The 21891-nt window shown below is 48.3% G+C and overlaps 1 protein-coding gene across 1 annotated transcript in view; it reads right to left on the reverse strand.

Moving 5' to 3' along the window:
- BDP1 (BDP1 general transcription factor IIIB subunit) overlaps positions 1-21891 on the reverse strand; it is a 1412545-nt gene that overhangs the window by 789421 nt on the left and 601233 nt on the right. The window contains exon 21 of the mRNA XM_086960808.1: positions 11319-11521. Coding sequence (XP_086816934.1) covers positions 11319-11521 — 203 coding nt within the window. The remainder of the gene's footprint in view (positions 1-11318; positions 11522-21891) is intronic.

The raw sequence follows: 21891 nt of genomic DNA on the forward strand, positions 1-21891 counted from the left end.
CCATCCAGTCTCCTGGGTCCAGGGCAGCTAAGACCTGAGCCAGTGTCAGCATTTTGAACTTCTCCTTCCGGAGGAAGCCGTTGACGTTCCGTAGGCCCCCTTTGCTCGTCTTGGGTACCAGAAAGTAGTGGGAGTAGCAACCACACCCTACTTCTGGCTCAGGAACGCGCTCGATGGCCCCCTTGGCTAAGAGGGCCGTAACTTCCTCCTGCAGAAGTCGCAAGTGATCCCCCGATACGTGGTGGTATTGCGGTGGCCTGGCTGGAGGAGTCGCCTCGAAGGGGAGGGAGTAGCCCCTTCGGACGATTTGCAGCACCCACCTGTCCGATGTGACAGTGCGCCAGTGGAGGAGGTGATGGCGAACCCTGCCCCCCACTGGCGTCACATGGGCCTGAAAGCACGGACTAGGAGGGTTTTGAGGCAGATGCTGCAGGGGAAGGTGTGGACTCGCCTCGCCGATGTCCCCGATCACCTCCAAGGCGGTTTCCACGTCCGCCACCGCGTTGGATGTTAGTCTGCGGTGCGTGGCTGGCAGCACGTGTGGGGGCGCCCCTTCCTTGGCCACGAAAGGAGCGAAAGGCACCCGTTTGCTGGCGGGGGTCCGAGAGGCCCAAGGACTTGGCCGTAGCCCTGGAGTCCTTAAAGCGCTCAAGCCCATGGTCTGCCTTGTCGCCAAAAAGGCGACGGCCATCAAACGGCATGTCCATGAGTGTATTCTGGACATCAGCCGAAAAGTTGGCGGACCTCAACCAGGCGTGGCGACGAATTGCCACTGTCGTTGCCATCGCCCTGCTCAGTTCGTCGGTGGTATCCAGCCCACACCGGATGGAATAACGTGCCGCATCTCGACCCTCCGCAAGGGTTTGGGTGAGTTTAACCTTGACCTCCGCCGGGCATTCTGTCAGCAAGTTCGCAACCGCGTCCCACAGAGAGTGGGTGTAGCGGCCCAAGAGGTTCGCGGTGTTGGAAGACCGCAGTCCCAAACTCAGGGAGGAGAATACCTTTTTGCCGTATTGCTCGTACCTCTTGGATTCCCGATCGGGCGGGGCCGTCATGAATCCGGTCTGGGAGTTGGAGGCCTGGATGACCAGGCTCTCGGGGGTGGGATGGGTGGAAAGGAAACAAGGGTCGCCCGGGGCCGGGCGGTGGCGTCTGGCCACGTTCCTAACTGCAGGCGGACCTGTAGCGGGCCTGGACCAAGTACCCAAAAGAACGTCAAGCAAGGCCTCATTAAACGGCAGCAGAGGCTCAGCCGAGCTTGACTGCGGTTTAAGGACCTCAGACCTTAGTCCTCACGGCCGCGACGGGGAGCTCAAGGCCCAAGGCCCTGGCTGCCCGCGTCAACACCACACTGTAGGTTGCCCCCTCCTCCGTAGCCACGGTAGGGGGTGAGACAAAACCAGTGTCTGGCGAAGTGTCCAGACCACTGGCATCCCCAAGTTCACCTGTCCAGTCCTGCTGGGACTGACACTCACGTGTCAGAGGGTCCTCAGACCCCTCCCAATACTCCTCATCACCCATTTCCTGATAATCAGGGTTGTCAAAGGATGGGGCCGGTTCATTGAAGTAGAACTCTCCAAGCGGCGATCGACGCCGGAACTGGATCGAGGGAGGAATCGGGGACGGCGTCGCTCGAAGGTGGCGCCGGAGGTGACACCCTAGGGACCGGCGCCAGTGAGGTCGTCAGGTCAACCGGCGACGACCCGGATCCGGAAGCGGATCCAGCGGGGCCCTGCGGCGCCGCGCCCGAAGGCGTCGGCGGCGTGGGGATCAAAGCACCCGCCGGCGTCGGCGCCGAAGCACCCGACCCGCTAGGGCCCCCAGATGGGTCCGCTGGGCCCGGAGGCGCCGCGGAGCGCGTCGAGGAGAGAGGGACCTCATGGACACGTGGAAGCGCTCGATCTCCTCCGGCGTCGCTTGCTGCCCAGGGACCGGAGGGTATGGGGCAGGTCGCGACGCCAGCGACTCCGACGGAGCCGCTTGGGCGGTGTCACCCGAACCCCCGGCCGCGTCGTGTGAGCGTCGGGGGGAGTCGGAAGATCGATGACGTCTCTTTGACTTCTTGTGCTTACCTGACGACTTGTGATGGTGACTCCCGGAGCTATGATGGCTCCGGCCCCGCGACGGGTCCCTCGACCTCTGTCCGGACCGGGACCTCCTGCGGCGCGGGCTGACTGCCGGAGGACGAGCGGCTTGCGGGACCGCTCCCGCCTAGCTTTCGATGTCAGGGCTCGCCAATCGAGGCAGGCCTTGTCGTCGTGGTCGACGCCGAGACAGTAAGGCAAAAGCGGTGAGGGTCAGTGACCGACATCAGTGGGTCGCAGTCCTCACAGGGTTTAAATCCTGGCATCCCTACCGGCACCGTTCGGAGTCGAAGACTCGAAAATGATCAAAAGGGATCGTAAAAAGTTTAGTCAAAAATTGACTAAGGTATCACTTTTTCCGGATCTGCGCTGCTGGCGCGGAAAAAAGAAGAACTGACGTCAGCGAGCAGAGGCGGCGTCTAAGTACTTCGACGACGTCATCACAGCGCTCATGACGCCGACGACTGACGCAGAGCCGCAGACGACGCCTACCAACGCGCAAGGGTACTGCTACGCAAAAATCCAGTCTGACGCCTGGGGATATTCTAAGGTAAGGAATCTAATACTAGCCTGTTTCTTTCAGATTAATATATCCCTGTGGAAGGGGAGCGCCACTCACCTCGAATGGGCGGCGCCCGAGTAGGGATTTCAGGAACGCTAACCCTCCTGCGTCCCTGACGACAAAGACTTCTCCTTTCTTTTTCCCCCTGCAGGAAACTGACCGACCAGCAGGGTCGTGCACTGACCCGGAAACGGCTCCCTGTGACCCCAGAGACCCCGGAAGTCCGGAACCGGAAGCGGCCTCCTGTGTACCCGGAAGTTCCGACCCCAAGACCAGCCCGAGACGCAGAAAAGCCGGCAACAACAGGAGGAGACTCTCTCAAGCAGCGGACTCGTGGCAGGAGACAGCGCGTAGAGAACCGGAGGCGGAAAGCGGAAGGAGTGCGAGGAGCGAAGACGAGGAAGCTGAGGACGTCTGGACCGAGGAGTGGTGGAGTCCTCAGGAGGTGGCTGGAGAGCGGCCGTGACTCACTGGAGAGTTGCGGCGGGGCAAGTGAGTACACTGTCACCTTTTCTCCGTGCCCCTCTGTAGATAGCTGTAAATATCTGTATAGTAGTAAAATTGCACTGATAGAACACTGAAGCACTGTATTATAGTTAGTAGCGTCACTACACCTCACTCTGTACCATAGATCCTATAACCCCTCACTCACCTGGGCACTTTCTTCCCATCCCCTGTACTTTCCCATACCTCTGATTCCTCCCTTACCGTCCCCGCCCTCACGTTCTGCGATATCCCCCCATGACCCGGGTGTTGGTGTTGGTACTCCGACGGTCCATACCAAAGGACTAACTGCCCTGTCTCTCTGTTCCCTCCGAGGCTACACCGGATCCACCTGGTGACCAGAGGACGGCCCGAAGACCCCCTGTCCGGCTGACGCTCGTGAGGGTTCAACAACGACCAGACTCTTAACCCCTTTGCTACCCGGATCAGTAACTTTAAATAAAATACAGCTACCATAGCGAAATACATACGGCCTCCACGCCTGTTATTCCGGTCCGCACCTAACCCCAGTCCACAATCCCTAACCGGTTGTATGACGATCCATCGTCCCCAACTTCATCGCGGGAGATCACATTGCGGCAATTACATCGCAAAGGAAGTTACACCGGCCATTTTTTCATCGCACGTAGTTGCAACGCAAAAACGGCCATGTAATAGGATCGCGTGTCACATCGGCGTCTTTACATCACGCGACATGACAACGCGATGTTTGAGCCCACACATTTAGTACAAAAATAGGATGAATTTGGCACATCCACAACTTCCACTTTAGCAGCAACTCTTCACTTGCATAAAACCTCTGTATAAGAAGGGCCACTTTCTATTAAAGAGCAGCTGCATCATTGCACATGTCATGGGCCAAATGTTTTGTCCGTCTGTGTGCAAATGTGTAACTCAATGGAAGGAAATTAAAATTAGGCAATTTTGAGGTAACTTGAAGAGCACTACTTAATTAATAAACGCGCGCAATTCAAGTAAATGTTTTTGCATCGGAAATAAAAAAGCATGCATCCGAGTAGGAGACAAGTATTTCGGTCTCAGTAATCTAAGGATGTTAAAATAAAATAAAATAAATTGGTCAGTGGCTGCCTCTAGTTCAGCAGCACGTTTAGGAACACTTGACATTCAGCCACCAGGGGGTTCCAAACACACAGACTACAAATGAAAATTTCTAGATGATGACCCCCTGGCACCGCTCCTTAGCCTGTCCTAGCGGTGCTTCCTCCTGTGCTCACTGCCAGCCACGGAGGAGGCCTCAAGGAAAGCGCAAGTATTCCTGTCGTGCATTGGGGATTATTAGCCATGGTTTCCAGCCAAACCAACTGTTGGAAAAAGGCATTTGAGTAGGTGGGGCCTTGGCGCTCAAAGAAGAAAAGTCTCGCTGGCGCATTAGCGCGTTTCAGTGAAAAGGTGCAAACTGTGAATCGGGACCCCGGTGTTTACAGACTGTGCAGCACATATGTTTCTGCGCAGCTCCCACCCACCCACTCACCATACACACATCCACCCATCCAGCCACCCAGCACTCATACATGCATCATTCATGCATTCATCCATCTATATAAAATTATAACAACATAGCCGCTGGTTTGCATTTTTTAATGGCATGTGACAGACTGTGACATTTTTGTAATGCATTTTTACAAGGAAAATCCCGTTTTGAATGGTGTTACGATGATTTAATGGCATTATTCATCCATCTATATAAAATAATAACAACATAGCCGCTGGTTTGCAGTCTGCATTTTTTAATGGCATGTGGCAGACTGTGACGTTTTTGTAATGTTTTTTTAATGGCATGTGACAGTCTGCATTTCGATTTTTGAATGTTGTTACGATCATTTTGCTGCATTTTTACAAGGATAATCCCGTTTTGAATGGTGTTACGATCATTTAATGGCATGTGACTGTCTGCAAGGAAAATCCAGTTTTGAATGGTGTTACGATGATTTAATGGCATGTGACAGTCTGCATTTTGCTGTGACAGTTTGCATTTTGCTGTGACAGTCTGCATTTTGCTGTGACAGTCTGCATTTTGCTGTGACAGTTTGCATTTTGCTGTGACAGTCTGCATTTTGCTGTGACAGTCTGCATTTTGCTGTGACAGTTTGCATTTTGCTGTGACAGTCTGCATTTTGCTGTGACAGTCTGCATTTTGCTGTGACAGTCTGCATTTTGCTGTGACAGTCTGCATTTTGCTGTATTTTTACAATGAAAATGCAGTTTTGCCATTAACAAAAATCCCGTTTTGAATGGAGTTACGGTTTGTGAATGGTGTTACGATTTGTTAATGGCATGTGACAGTCTGCATTTTGCTGTGACAGTTTGCATTTTGCTGTATTTTTACAATGAAAATGCCGTTTTGCCATTAACAAAAATCCCGTTTTGAATGGAGTTACGGTTTGTGAATGGTGTTACGATTTGTTAATGGCATGTGACAGTCTGCATTTAGCTCCGACACTGCATTTTGCTGTATTTTTACAATGAAACTGCCGTTTTGCCATTAACAAAAATCCCGTTTTGAGACACTCTGCATTTTGCAGCATTTTAATGTAATTGACATCACATGCGTTGTAATATACCATTAACATCGCATGCGTTGTAATTGCATGCGATGTTAATGACATCGCGCCGTCGTAGCATGCGTACTAAAAGCATGCGATGTGAACGACGATGCGATGTCAAAGTCGTGGTGCGATAGCACCGCAATGTTTTGACCCTGATGCGATGGGTGTTTCCCTCCCTAACCACAGCGTGCCTACCATCAGTCTGGAAGTACGGTAATGTGACTCCTCTTCTGAAGAAAGCAAGGCTAGATCTATCTGAACCGGGTAACTATCGTCCCATTTCTCAGCTCCCTTTTCTCGCCAAGGTCACTGAATCCTATGTCAATACAATTCTGACAGTTTGTTGAGGAAAATGCCATCTTGGATTCCTCTCAAAACGGTTTCAGAGCTTATCAAAGCACTGAGTTGGCACTGCTGGCAGTGATGGAGGAAATTCGTAGGAATTTAGATGATGGTAATTCTGCCGCCTTAATTCTCTTAGATTTAAGTGCCGCTTTCGACACTGTCTCGCATGAAATACTACTGTGCAGGTTACAGGAGATAGGGATTGAGGGCTCGGCTCTGGCCTGGTTTCGCTCCTTTCTAGAAGGCAGAACTTTTCAGGTCACAGTACCACCCTATAATTCCCAGGAGTCGGCGATCAGACATGGGGTTCCACAGGGATCGATACTGAGCCCTGTGCTCTTTAACATCTATGTACAACCCTTAGCAGCTGTAGCAAAATATCAGAGGGTTGTCATTGGCTTCTTATGCCGACGACACCCAATTAGTTATCGCCTTCTCCAAAAAATGTAAATTTAAAGAGGATTTACTGGCAGTCGCCAATTGGCTGACAACAAATTGTTTGCAGCTAAATGCCAGTAAGTCCGAAATTCTGCTGTTAGGAAGAGATGGCGATATGTGGTCAGAGCAATGGTGGCCAGACCAACTAAAACCAGCTCCTTTACCAAAGGAGGCAGTCAAGAACCTGGGATTCTGGCTGGATAGAGGTCTCTCTTTTGACACCCAATCCAAAGTAGTCGCAGGGACATGCTTCGGGGATCTGAGAAGGCTAAACCTCTATTGGGCTTTTTTGAGCCCAAAGTCCGGCAGACTATCATACATGCCACAATCTTATTCTGATTGGATTATGGGAATTCCTCGTACTTTACCAGAGCTGCCGAAAATCTGTTCTGTGTCTAGGTCTCTACCTAAATTGGCTACCGGTGGAGAAAAGAATTCAGTTTAAGACTCTATGCATCGCCCACAAAATTTTGACTAAACAAGCCCGCCCCGGTCCTATCAGACTTGTTAACATCTTATGTCCCGAACAGGTGCCTACGGTCAGCTGACCAAGGGCTGGTGTACACCCCTAGAGTTTCAAGAGCCAGAGCGGGTGGTTGTTCTTTTAAAGTTCTGGCTGCCAAACTCAGGAACGCTCTACCTATCGGTATCAGAGGGCTCCAAGATCATCTAGCCTTCTGGAAAGCCAACGTAACTCTCTCTCCCTTTCCTGGGCCGTCACTATATAAATAAATACTCTGAAAAAAAGTAGAGGGGAGCAGATGTGGCCTAACGGCTAGAGTGATCGACCTCGCAGCTGGGGAAATGGGTTTGAGTCTCAGCAGGGCCGCTCAAAATCTTATGATTCTGTAGTGGATTTGGTGCTCATGTAAAGCGCTCCGACACCTTTGAGTCGAGTTTGTGCTATGTAAAACTAAAAAAAAAAAAAAAAAAAAAAGTAGAGCTCTGATAACATTTGACAACTGAAAAACGATGGCAGGGAAATAGAAAGATGCTAACAAGTTCTAATTTTCATTACAACGGGTTCTTTGCCGCATCTTCAGTAGAGAATTCAAACATGCCTTGCCCAGAACAGAAAAAGCCTATGATCAGTCCAGAGTATCATCAGCTGTAAACTCATTTAAAAATATGTGCATTATCTACCTCAAAATAATATAAAAGATGTATTTGTATAGCTCACCATTCACTTCTGAGGGGCTCTTGGTGATAGAGCCATACATTTAAAAAAATGTAATCAAAACTTTATTTAATCTAATAAAGTTTTATAAAGCTCTAACTGCCAACTCAGAAAGGCGCATTCTGGTGCTGGTTGGAGGTAAGAGGTGGTTCATAGGTCGCCTAAATGAGGGCTAGGCAGAGTTCGTCTGTGGAACTGAATATCCATGTTTTCAGCAATTTCCTGAATAGGGTTTAATTTTTTTGCAAACTCAGATGGGTTGGCAACTTGTTCCATGCCTTGGTTCCCAGTACGGCCAGTGTTTTACCTCCTTTGGTTTTAGATCTAAAGATAGGCGGTTTAAGGAAGTTGGCTGATGAGGACCTGAGGTTTCTTGATGTGATGTAGGGAGTGAATCTCTCCGAGAGGTACTTAGGTACTAGTTGGAGCGATTCACTGAAGGTGATTAAGAGGATTTTTAAGAGTATTCTCTTGTGGAGTGGGAGCCAATGAAGGGCTTTTAAAGCTGCTGATGCTGAGGATCGAAGAGGCAAATTTAGTACTAAACGCACTGCCGGGTGTTGGACCACTTGGAGTCTTTTCAAGGTTGATTTTTTTGCTCATGCTAGGAGGCTGTTGCAATAATCCAAAAGCGGAAAGATTAAGGCCACTGTTACTGATTTCCTCGGGGAGAGTGGTATTAAATCAAATAATATGAGATTTGATGAGGCTGAAGCAGGTCCCTGCTAATGCCATTAGATGTGGATGAAAGGATAGAGTAGTGTCAAAGTATACTCCAACATTTTTGGCTACCTCGTCTATGTCAGGTGGGGGTGTCGTACCCTCTGGCCACCACTCATGTGGCCGAAATGGGACATATTTTCCTACTGGCAAAATCTCAGTTTTGTCAGTATTGCCTCTGAGGTGAGCGTCCGTCATCCACTGAATGACCTCAGATAGACAATTTTTAAAACTGAGTTTCGCGTTTGTGGAATTGTTGTCCAGTGAAAGAATCATTTAGGTATCATCAGCGTAGGAAGTAACTTCGATCCCAAAAGATGATATCAACGAGATGAGTGGGGTCATGTAAATGTTGAATAACAATGGGCTCAGCGACGAGCCCTGTGGCACTCCTGTTGTGATGTGCCGTTTTACTGAGAGAAAAGTTCCCAGGTTCACTGCTGGTCTACGGTTAGTGAGGAAGGACTTTAGTCATTCAAACATGGTGCCCAGGACACCGCAGGATTTTAGCCTTTGCAGAAGGCTGACGTGTGAAATTGTATCGAAGGACGCCGACAGATCAAGTAAGATCAGGACCGCCTTTCTTCCTTTGTTGGCTACAATTTTTAAGTTATCAGTTAGTCTAGGAGTGCGGATTCTGTAGAATGCTTTGGGCGAAAACCATATTGTTGGGGGTGAAGAATGTTGGCCTCCTCAATGAATTTGGTAAGTTCTTTGTGAACTAACCTTTCAGTGATTTTGCCCGATAGTGGAAGCAATGATATTGGCCCGAGGTTTAAGAGCACTGAAGGGTCAATGTTTTGCTTCTTTTGTAGTGGGTTTACCAATGCCAACTTCCATTCGTCTGGCACTGTACCTGAACTTACTGAGGAATTGACTATGTGATTTATGATAGAGCTCACTATGTTGATGATTTTGTGGAGAATTATGTGAGGGCAGGTGTCTAAGGGGGAGCCTGATTTGTATGCTATGATATCATCAAGAGTTAGTTCTTTCGATACTGGATCGAAAGTTCGTAAGGAATAGGCAGTGGTAATGGAGTCATGCTTTTGGGCGAAATCAAGTACTGGGGGGGGTTCTAAAATCCTTTTGAATTTTCAGAATTTTGTCTTAAAAAAAGACTGGTATTTGGTCTCACTATTTTTGAGAAGGTGAAATCTCTTTCTGTAGTACTTTAGGGTTAGTAAAGGACTTTACAACTAGGAAAATGGCTTTTTGGTCCTGGTTAGCCTCCTGTAATTTGTTAGTGTAATACTCTTTTTTTAGCTAATTTAATATGGGCCCCTGGTGTCATATCTCCTTGCACAGCACGTGGGCAACGAAGATACACAGGGGGGGGAGAGGATGCACCGATAGTACGGATCCTTGAACCTGGAGGGAGCGCCTAAAAAGACTCAGCGGAGGAATAATGGGAGGGGTTGTGTGGGTACAGGCTAAGTGGGTGGTGGGTGGCAGTTTCTTCCTGAAAGGGACGGGCCATACACATTCCTTATTTGACATGATGATAGGTTTTGATTTTGATACAGCAGAATTGATGTACAGTCCGCGAACACGTGAAGCTCTGAATGAACTGTGCAGAATTAATGTCCAGCTAGGTTTACTGCATCGGGGGAGGAGGGGGGTCTGGGTGACTGGCATTATTTGGATGCATGTTTATGACAGGTCTTTTGCTTTGGCAGCTATTGAGGGAATTTATTATGCTATGCAACATGACATGTCAGCTATGTACTTCATGTGCAATATTTCAATAAAGGTTTTGGAAACTTAAATAACATTTTTATCTGGGCATGACAGAGTTTTACTGCTGGTTTTAAAAGCTGATCTAGCTCCAATATCGTAGGATCTTCTCCACTTGCGCTCAAGTTGCTTACATTGGAGATGTGTTTGTGCAAGAGCAGACGTGAACCAAGAGGTTTTATGAATTTTTGATTTAGTGGTCTCATCATATTTATCTAGTGGGATGAGTTCATTACTTGTCGTGCTTAACCAAGAGTGGAAGAGATGCGAGTCAGTTATAGTATTACCTGTTAGGAAGGAGAGATAGGCCTGGGCAGTGGTAGCCAACCTAGGCTCAGCAGCTAGTTATGCCCATTTACGCCTGGGCTGTGTGTCAGCAGGAATCTTATCTTGATAGATCCTAGGAGGAACTTTAAGTAAAAAGAGAACAAAGTAATGATCTGATCATATCTGTGGAATGGGGGTGTCTGCCGAGAGCAAGGTGAAGTTGGAGCAGATCCAATCCAGCGAGTGGCCTGCCCGATGTGTTGGGGCGTGGACCAATTGGTACAGTTTAATTAGTTCAATTATTTGGAGAAAGTTGTCCACTCCTAGCTCAGTTCTGCCTTCCAAGTGGTTCTCATTATATCAATATCAGATCTACCGGGATACAAACCTGTGACCCTGAGTTCAAGCAAAGGTCCCACTAGTGGATGCTTTAGTCCAATGATCCTCTAGACTCGGCTTCTTGCCAACATAGCCAGCTGCCTTCGCGTCAACTTCACGGAAAGTATGTTATTATTTAATGTCCTACAATACCCTTCTAATCAACAAAACTAGGACTAATCAACCCAATATTCCTAACTCCATTTGCCAGCCAGCTTTAGACTGACTGTTCCTCACATGCCCGCACTTTTCTCTAAGCTGAATCCTACATTGTTTTTGCACTGAAGACGAAATTTGGATAACTTGCTGCTTATGCTCGGCTCCACTGTTGAACATTGTGCTGTTTTAATTCTGAACACACCACACATTGGAAGCTAATTGCACCTTACAGCATCTTGCAACAAATCAATAATATTATCCAAAAATGCTATGAAAATACAGTTGAATTTCAAAAGCTATCTGCAATTGTCCTAAAGCGGTTTAATATTTCACTGACATTTGGGAAGTTATCAAGCACTAAATATTGTTTTAGAACTCACCTTTCATATACTTCACCAGTCGTTTCTGTAAGTTCAGTTTCTGCTCTATTTTCTTTTTCATTCCTGCACTCTGTCAGGTCAGGGAGAAGCACTTGTTCTAGCAAGCTGCTCTGCTGTGGCAAGTTAGGAGGTTCTGCCTCTTCATAAGTTTTGTATAGTAGAGGCTTGGAGGAAGACATTTGTTCATCTTGACTGTCTTGTGTCTGCAATGAAAAAAATATTTTTTATATTCTTCAAAACAAGAATGTGCATAAAGATAGTTACATTCATACATAAGAATTAACATGACAAACTAATACAATAAAATGGAGGAAGTGTCTTCTTAAGACTTCAGTTGAGGGCATACTTAAAATGAATGACTGATTTTCTTTTTAATACACAAGTTACTACTTGCGTAACAATATATCTGTAAGATACGTTAGTTAGTGATAGCTTCCTTACCTTAGAATATCCCCAGACGTCAGACTGGATCTGGAAAGTTTTGCTAGCAGTACCCCTGCGCGTTAGTAGGTGGCGTCTTGCGGCTCAGCGTCTATCGCAGACGTCGTATGTGCCGAGATGACGTCACGGAGACTACTTAGGCGCCACCCATGCGCGCTGACGTCAGTTCTGTACACGGCTTTCCGCGATTGGAATGCAGAGCCATGCAAGAAATTGACCACTGGTGCCAAGAAACTAGGGCCCTGAAAGGGATGTCCTTAACCCTTGTAATCAGTTGGCAGAACGGGAAGGATGGGTGGGGCTGTTAGGAATCTATCTCTTACAGATATATTGTTACACAAGTAGTAACTTGTGCTTCTTAAAGAGACGCGTTAATGTTAGATTCCTTACCTTAGAATAGATACCCCAGCAATGCCAACCCGGTGGTGGGCCTGCAAATAAGATTACACCAGAAAGTCATGGAGAACAGAACGGCCAAAGAAGCTGTCTCTCTGAACTTGAATATCAAGGCACTAATGCTTTGTAAATGTGTGCAGCGAGGCCCACCTAGCTGCCTGACAAATGTCCTGCAAGGGAACGCCTCGTCCCAAGGCAGTAGTGACTACCGTTGCCCTGGTAGAATGGGCACGCAGACCCACAGGAGGCTCCTTCTTAGCCAACGAGTAACAGGCCTTGATGCAGAGAATGACCCACCGAGAGATGGTCCGTTTGTGCATGACCCAAACTTTTTTGGCGCTCACGTAGCCAACAAAGAGCTGGTCATCCACCCGGAACTGTTGTGTGCGGCTCAGGTAGAAGGAGAGCGCACATTTAGATCTCAGACGGTGGAGCCTCTCTTCCTCTTTGGAAGGATGTGGGGCGGAAAGAAGGTGGGCAAAGTGATGGTCTGCCCGATGTGGAAGGGCGTGACAACCTTTGGCAAGAAAGGATGGGTCCTCAGAACCACCTTGTCTGGATGAACAGAAAGGAAAGGAGGTTTAGAAGAAAGAGCCTGGAGCTCACTCACTCTTCTGGCTGAGGTGATAGCTACCATAAAAGCCGTCTGGAGAGTGAGAAGACGCAAAGGACAGTTATGAAGGGGATCGAAGGGAGCACACATCAAATATGTCAAAACAAGGTTTAAGTCCCACCATTCAGACCCATTGTGTCCACCAGAGGAACACTCCACGAACCCGTAGGAAAGTTTCTCGACAGGTACCTTCAACCATCAGTTAAATCAATGAGAAGTTACGTGAGGGATACTACTGAATTCCTCAACAAGCTTGCTAATGTCACACAAGAAGAAGGTAAAAACTTAATTTTATGCACAGCAGACGTCAGGTCCCTATACACCTCAATTCCCCACAAAGGAGGGATTGAAGCCATAGAAAAAACCATCTAGAACAGTCAAATAGAGGCCTCTATGCAACAATGGTGTGGAGCGGTGCTGTGGCGTGGAGTGGTGCTTTGGCGTGGAGTGGAGTGCTTAGTGGCGTTACGTGGTGCTGTGGCATTGAGTGGTGCTGTGGCATTGAGTGGTGCTGTGGCATTGAGTGGTGCTGTGGTGTTGAGTGGTGCTGTGGCGTTGAGTGGTGCTGTGGCGTTGAGTGGTGCTGTGGCGTTGAGTGGTGCTGTGGCGTTGAGTGGTGCTGTGGTTTGAGTGGCGTTGAGTGGTGCTGTGGCGTTGAGTGGTGCTGAGTGATACTGTGGCCTTGAGGGATGCTGTGGCGTTGAGGGATGCTGTGCGCTGAGTGGTGCTGTGGCGTTGAGTGGTGCTGTGGCGTTGAGTGGTGCTGTGGCGTTGAGTGGTGAAGTGGCGTTGAGGGGTGCTGTTGCATTCTCTGGTGCAGAGTGATGCTGTGGTGCAGAGTGATGCTGTCGTGTTGAGTGATGCTGTGGTGTTGAGAGATGCTGTGGTGTTGAGTGATGCTGTGGCGTTGAGTGGTGCTGTGGCGTTGAGTGGTGCTGTGGCGTTGAGTGGTGCTGTGGCGTTGAGTGGTGCTGTGGCATTGAGTGGTGCTGGGGCGTTGAGTGGTGCTGGGGCGTTGAGTGGTGCTGGGGCGTTGAGTGGTGCTGGGGCGTTGAGTGGTGCTGGGGCGTTGAGGGGTGCTGGGGCGTTGAGGGGTGCTGGGGCGTTGAGGGGTGCTGGGGCGTTGAGGGGTGCTGGGGCGTTGAGGGGTGCTGTGGCATTCAGTGGTGCTGAGTGATGCTGTGGCATTGAGTGATGCTGTGGCATTGAGTGATGCTGTGGCATTGAGTGATGCTGTGGCATTGAGTGATGCTGTTGCGCTGAGTGATGTTGTGGCATTGAGTGGTGCTGTGGCGTTGAGTGATGCTGTGGCGTTGAGTGATGCTGTGGCGTTGAGTGATGCTGTGGCGTTGAGTGATGCTGTGGCGTTGAGTGATGCTGTGGCATTGAGTGATGCTGTGGCGTTGAGGGATGCTGTGTGCTGAGTGGTGCTGTGGCATTGAGTGGTGCTGTGGCATTGAGTGGTGCTGTGGCATTGAGTGGTGCTGTGGCATTGAGTGGTGCTGTGGCATTGAGTGGTGCTGTGGCCTTGAGTGGTGCTGTGGCTTTGAGTGGTGCTGTGGCGTTTAGTGGTGTTGTGGCAGAGGGGTGCTGTGGCATTCAGTGGTGCTGAACCTGATGGCGTCTGAGCCGCCGGCGACGCCGCAAAAGTCACGGCGCGAGGCAAGGGATCCGCAGACGTCCGCGGAGGAGAGAGAGAAGAAGGGGAAGATAACGAGGTCTGCAAGGCCGCCGCATAGGCCTCCATCTGGGCTCTAGTCGCCCCGCGCTGGGAAATAGCAGATAGGGTGGCGCCGCGCATGCCACACCACCCGCGGAAAACCCACGCCCCAAACAGGCCGGAGACCAGCCCTCGGGGACAAACTGCGACACTTACCAACAGGTGAGCTACGCTCTTGCGGCCTAGGAGAAGGACGATGTCGGAGACGGAGGTTCTTGATGCCATCCACGAGGGACGGACGCGGCAACGCCTCCGACCTGGACATGCGTGCCGAAAGAAGTTTCATCCGGAGCTCCCGCCAGGACTTCTGTTTCATTTGCTGACACGCCTCACAGTCTGTGGAGTTGTAGTGCTCCCCCAAACACCACATGCAGATGGGGTGAGGATCCGTCGCCGACATCTGGCGCGCGCAAGATGAGCACATCTTAAAGCCCGAAGGCATTCGCACACTGTTCCCAAGAAAAACGCTCATAAGCGGAAAAAGAGGCCAGGAACACGGTCCGCGCTGTACACGGAAAAGAAGAAAACTGACGTCAGCGCGCCAGGGTGGAGCTTATGTGACCTCGCTGGCGCCCGCGGAGGACGTCGGGGCGGAGTGGCGTGGTACCGCATACCCCACCCCACCGCCTCCCCCAGAGATGCTGGGCAGGAAGGTTTTCTGGGTCCAGTCTCACACCTGGAGATAATTCTACGTTAAGAAATCTGCGGCTAGTAGTCTCTATCAGATACAAAGTTTCCTAGCTATGGCTGGCAGGATTTTGTCTAAAAAGGACTCTAGGCTACAGTTGTTTTTTACCCCAATAAAAGTTGCTGTCAGAGAGCGAGTTTGTGCCCCTTGTAGCTCGTGACAAGTTCATTTCTAGATCTTGCTGGACAGGACACAATAGGATCGATCCACATGTTCATTTTACCAATGCTATGCAGTGTCTCCCTAATATAGGTAAACCAGGGTATCATCCCCGCCCCAGGTAGCCCCAGTACCTCCACCAACTCTTGTCTATAAGAGATCAGCTCCGGGGTGGCCCAAATTTGTTGCCAGAAGATAAGCGGTCTAACCCAATTTCTTTTGAGATCGTTCTGACACCTAGGTCAAATGGAAGCGGAGCAAGTGGGGTGCAAGGGGGGAGACTGTCCAACTGCGTAGTAAAATAATTTCTGTTCTGGTTATTACTTTTGTGGAGCTATGTTCACATAGTTCTGCCCCATACATACTAGCACCTATAGCTTGCATTTTATAGATTTCAGCAGTGGGACTAGTGGGTTTGCAGAATAATTTCCTACGCACTTTTGTCAAATGCCCAATATTTGTGCCAGCATAAGACTCGTTTTGGCAATGTGGGTCGACCAGTCCATATGTTCCGTGAGGATGAACCCCAAGTATTCAAAAGTAGATACCCTCTCAAGGGGGATTTCAGTCAGGGGGTGATTAGGGTGTGTGAAATTTACCTGATTAAAGACCATAAATTTGGTCTTCATGATGCTAATTACTAGCCCTGTAGTGTTGCAGAAAGAGTCGAAGCTGTTGAGGATGTTTTGAATACCCACTGGTAATTTTGAATGAAGATTGTCTCCTCAGCGAACATCAATGCTGGCACTTTGTTTGAAGCAATCTAGGGGGTGTCATTATACTTTACCCTATTCAGTGAATTTATCAGGGCATTAATATATAGACAGAATAAAGTGGAGGTCAGCACACATCCTTGTCTGACACCTCTGTAACAGTGAATGGCGCAGTAATCTCCCCATATTTTCCATATTAATTTGGGCAAAATTATGGTTCAGCAAAATGAGGGGAAGCAGCCTGTTCCGTTTGAAATGACCCCAGTGGTCTTGTTATGAATCTTGCTGTGGATCCTCTCACAGAATTCGGTTACTCTGTCCAAGTGAGCTATCAGGGGGAACAGTTCTTCCCTTAGGGTGAGTTTAACCTTCTGACACATGTCTTTTAGCAGGTTAGCAGGCCATGTGGGATATATGGCCCTTTCGCACTCTATCAGTGCTGTCAGACACCATTTCTAGGTTACAATGAAGATTAGCGGGAACTTTGCCAGCCAGTTTCCTACGTTTGGTCATACATCGTGTGGTATTTTTATTTTACCAGTTGTATTTTATGGCGCTCTGGCTCCTGGGATCCGATTCGGTGGATGGGACTCTGGAGGATGTAGTCTCACACCCCCGCGTGGTCGATGGAGTTGAGCAGTAGCAGCAAAAAAATGAAAGGCCTTTATAGAATTTGGCAAATGGGATATTCCGGCACAAATGTGGCAAATATCCTGTCCACCAAATTAGAAATGCCATAGGCTATAATGCACTGGGGAAATAAGATATATGCCACATTTATGATTAAATATCCTGTCTGCCAATTTATAAATTAGGCCCGGAGTGTATGTAACTTGAAGGATGCTTTTCTTGTCACATACGTAAGTGACAAAATTGATGTCTGAGACTTGTCTGTGGGTGTGTGTAGAGTGATCCTGAAAAAGATGCAATACATCCCACATCTTTCTTAAATGAGTAGCTTTTAAAAAAAAAAACTTCTAGATATATTTCTTTATTTTAAGTTCAGTTGTTTTCAAGTCTGTCTTCCATGTTTTGAGATCTGTGGTTGCTGTACTAGTAAGCTGATGGTCTCTTGTCAATTGCAGTCCTTCTTCCTTACCCAGGAGTTTATACGGGAAATTACATTTTGAAGATGTGTAATTTTCACCACTAATTATGTCTTAATTGGAGTCCCGAACCGGTTTGTGCCTGTGCCCCAATAGTTCGTAACAGGGTGTGAATGAGCTGAAAATGTTGGTAGTAAATACAAATTTCTTTCAGAATGGGGAGCACCCAAAATATGTTTGGCAAAGGGCACCTAAAATCTTTAAGACGTCTCTGTTGTTAGTAGCTGTTGTTAGAAGATTGCTAGAATTAAAGGGTCCTTGCGCCAGATCCCCCTCCCCCCCCCCACCCGCTGCCTCGCTCAGCAGGTTTACTGCCTTCTGCTTGCTTCCCATAGGGGTTTTACCTTTCTCTTGACTATTGCGTTGCATTGTTTTTAGCTCGCTTGTATCCCTTTGTTTGCCCGCACTGCTTGTTTGCCCATTGTGATATTTTGCTTTGCTCACTCAGTTTTGGTTAAAGACTAGCCTATTCTGTATTTCTTTACTCTGTTAGGTATTGTAAAGACTTATTGTATTGCTTTGTTTAATTATATTTGGTACTAGACTTGCTTAAATAAAAGGTTTTTTTCTCCAGTTGTTTTCCCTGCCGTTTCTCCTTTCACACCTGTTTCATTGCCCACTTTCCTGCTCATTTTGTGGCCCCACCCACTGTCACCCAATGCCCCTCCTGCCTCCCAGAACCCACTTAATGGAGGCCACCGGCGTGCTAAAGTCAAGCCCATCTTCGCCTTGACCGAGCCCAGCTAAAGGAACCCTGGCTCCCTTGCTACACTTAGGTACTCTGCAGCCGAGCTACAAGACCTGGACCCCATAATTCTCAACAAGAACTGCTGCTGCACCTCTCAACAAACTACGCAAGGACCTTTTTCCTGATGGCTCGATCTCTTCTCCTGCAACACCTGAGCACCTGCACACACAACTACTACCACGTTAACCACGCCTGCTCCAGAACAACTCAACTACCTCCTACCCAACGCACAATCACTCTGCAAGCAGCCACCGAGATCAGGGACACCATCAACTCCCTCACCCCCAACTAATACTTCCTCACCAAAACCTGGCTCAACTCCGAATCTGTGCCCGACATCGCCTCAGCAACCCCCAACGGCTACAAGATAGCACACCGAGAGCGCATCAACAAGCATGGAGGAGGAATTGCCATCATCCACGAAGAAACCATCCACCTCACGACCACTGCAGACAACACAACCCAGGTCATAGAACATCTCAATTTCCTGCTCCAAACCAATGGCAAAACTACTAACAGTGGCAACCTCGCCTACAGACCCCATGCCCACGACCCAGCTTCTGCAACGCCATCCCAGAATGAATTGCCCCATTCAGCATTGACTCCAAACACTACATCTTCCTCAAAGACCCTAATGTTTACCTCAATGACCTTAACAACACCAACACTGTGAACCTCCTTGAAAGAATTAACATCTGCCTCACCCAACTAGTCACCGACCCCATGTCAGTGCAGGGCACACATTCAACCCCCTCTTAACGACCAGCAATGGAGTCAAGTACAGCGAGGTCAAGGAGATCCGTCGCTGTCACCAAACTGCCCAGACCCTCACACTGCAGCTGGAAAAAAGTATCATATAGCTAGTGAGTCGATGCCCTCAACATCTCCCCTGGACACTGCAACCAACCTAGAACAGGCTGTCAAAAACTCCAGTCCACCCCAGTCCACCGCCGCTGACATAGTCAGTCTCCCCGCTCCCACAGACTCGAACCCCAACCATCTGCTCACAGCCTAGGACCAGCTCACCACAGCCATCACAAATTCCGTCCACTCAGGAGCACACACAGACCCCTGTCCCCAAAAGTCCTTCCACCTAGGGAGAAAGATGATCAGCAATGGGCTCACCACCATTTTCAACACATACATCACCAGTGCCACCTTAACAGAAAAATGGAAACATGCAGAAGTTAAACCCCTTCACAAGAAACCATCTACTGACCCAAATGAACTCAAGAACTACTGTCCCATCGCTCTGCTCCTTTTCCCCACCAAAGTCCACCAAAAGGACATCAACCGTCAACTCACAGAACACTTGGAGTACAACAATATTCTGGATAACCCCCAATCTGGATTCTGCACCAATCACAGAATACAAACTGCACTGATCATCACCACCAACGACGACATCAGAACCCTCCTTGATTGGGGATAAACAGCAGTCCTGATTTTCCTCGACCTCTTAGCTTTTGAATTTGTTTATTGCACAGTTAATAAAAACTCACAATATTACACAAAGATAAAAGGTCTATGGACTGTATAAAACTTTTCAAGACAAAAAGATATTGCACATTAGTAAAATCTCAAGGAGTCTATAATCAATTAGTAGGACTTCCTGTTGGTCACAGCTATTGTTATTTGTAGTTCTTGTAGTTATAAGGCTGTTGCAGGGATCTCTGTTCCACTGGTGTGTTTAGTTTTCGCTCAGTAGTCATAAAAGTTTTTGTGAGGGCCGTTTAGGAAAGCTAGTATTCTCCTGGTGCGGTTTGTTTTTCGCATCCTTGTGTTATTTCATTTAGTTTTTTGGCCACTATTTCAAAGTATTTAACTGTTCTACAGTTCAACTGAGTCTCATTGGGGTTAAAGCAAAGCATCACTGCTTGCCTGCATGATCTTACACCCTTCTGGTTCCATAGGGGCCGGAGCATGGTCCGCCTTACTTCCACAAGAGCTTTACAGATACAAGTAATGTGTATAAGATCCTCCTTCGCGGATTGACAAAGGCGACATGCGTTTGACGGATCAGGCCTTTTCCAAGGTTCCAGGTGGCGTGCTATGGGTATGTTGCCTAAGCGCAAGTTTAGGTACTTGTTTTTTGTTTTTTGTGTGAGGCCCCTTGATAGATATTCTTGTGGCTTTATCGCTCCATACCCTTCAAGCACTACCCATCCGTGCACTCTCCTGGTCAGGGTGGCTCTATCCTCGAGTGAGGAGACCAGTTTAATGACCTTTGTCACCGCTTTCTTAAAGGTCCCAGAATCCGTTCTTGTATCCCAGAGCATATTTAGTCCTAGGGTCTCCAAACAGTTTGTTAAGTAGGTCCTTGCTGGTGGGATTTCTTTGGCGTGAAGCTCAGTCCATAAATTAGCGTTTAACGATCCTTGCACTGAGTCTTTGATTTTGCGCCAGCTTTTTATGTATTGACCTTTCCTCTCCACAGATTGTTTCAATAGTCCAAATTCAAGACGAATTTGAGCGGGCGAGGAGTTTTTAGGGAGATGGAAGATTGCACTGTATGCACGGCTGATAGTATTGTCCAGGGTGCTTGCATCATTGCCCCGCATTGATTCGCTGCCGTAGGAGAGCATAGGCAGTAGGCGAGCTTTTATTACCTGTAGAAGTGGTGCCAATGTCCTGTCCGGGAGGACTTTCTGCAGGGGCCTTATTGATAGTTGAAAGGCATGCCCTTCCTGCGGGTGGCCTCTAGTTGTTGTTTGAAGGAGCCATTGCCCTCTATTATGACTCCTAGATATTTATATGAGGCTACCAGTTCTAGTCTTTGTTTATCCAGGTACCATGCAGGCTTCTGTTTTTTGTTGTAGTTCATTGGCATGACTTTGGTTTTGTCCAGGTTGACTGTTAAGGAATTTGCTTTGGAAAATGTACTGGTTTTGTCTAGAAGGTTTTGGAGGCCAATAGGAGACCGGCTGATGAGGACCAGATCGTCTGCGTACAACAAATTTGAGAGCGTGATGTTTCCTAGCCGAGGTGCGTGGGATGTTACTGTTTCTAACTCTTCGGGAAGATCCGCGAGGAAGAGGTTGAACAATGTTGGCGCTAAGACGCAGCCCTGTTTTAGGCCTTTACTGGTCTTTATTTTCCTCGATAGATGTTTGCCGGGTCCCAGTTTTATTTGGACCCATGTATCAGTATACAACATTACCAGCTGCTGTAGTAGGGGGCCGGGGATTCCCCATGAGCTCAGCTTCCGCCATAGTTTGTGTCGGTCTACATGGTCGAATACGGCGCTGTAATCGATGAAACACACAAACAGAGAGCTTTTTGCCGTTTTTGCTGCGTCGGACAGTAGAGTTAGTGCCATGATGTTGGTTAGGGTTCCCTGGCCCGTCCGAAAGCCCATCTGAGTTGCTGGGATGATGTTCCTTTTTGTTGCCCATGCTGTTAGATCCTTCAAAATGAGGCTTGCGTAGTACTTCGCCTCTACGTCTATCAGGGCAATCAGCCGATAGCTGCTTGGGTCGTTCCTTGAGCCTTTTTTGTAGATTGGGCTTATTATCGAACCGCTCCAAGATGCTGGTATTTTTCCTGAATCCCTTACTTTGTAAAATGTTGGGATCAATATGGTGCACCAAAAGGCTGGATCCTGTTTATATAATATCGGAGGGATCCCGTTTGGTCCTGGCGCCCCCTCTAGTTTTCCCTTTGAGATTTGTTTAACGATCGTGTCTGTTGTTTCCTGAGCCGATAGTCCAGGTTCTATTTTGCTAGGGACGACTATCTTGGGGTTAGCTTCGTTCTCTGCTAGAATGCGGGGCCCAGTTATTTTCTTGTTTAGCGCTTGATTTGCTTTTTTTTTTTTCCCAAAACCTTTATTGCACTTTGCATAGTACACAGCGGAGTGCCTACAACCCTGTGGGCCGGCCGCTATCAGAGGATCCTTGTACACAACGTTTTCCAGCAATTCGGATATTAATGTCACAGTTACATTACAGCGTGGTGGAGCATGCTGAAAGATCAAAAGTGCCAGTTGA

The sequence above is a fragment of the Lissotriton vulgaris genome, chromosome 3_1, assembly GCF_964263255.1.
Source record: "Lissotriton vulgaris chromosome 3_1, aLisVul1.2, whole genome shotgun sequence".
In the NCBI taxonomy this organism is placed as follows: Eukaryota; Metazoa; Chordata; class Amphibia; order Caudata; family Salamandridae; genus Lissotriton; species Lissotriton vulgaris.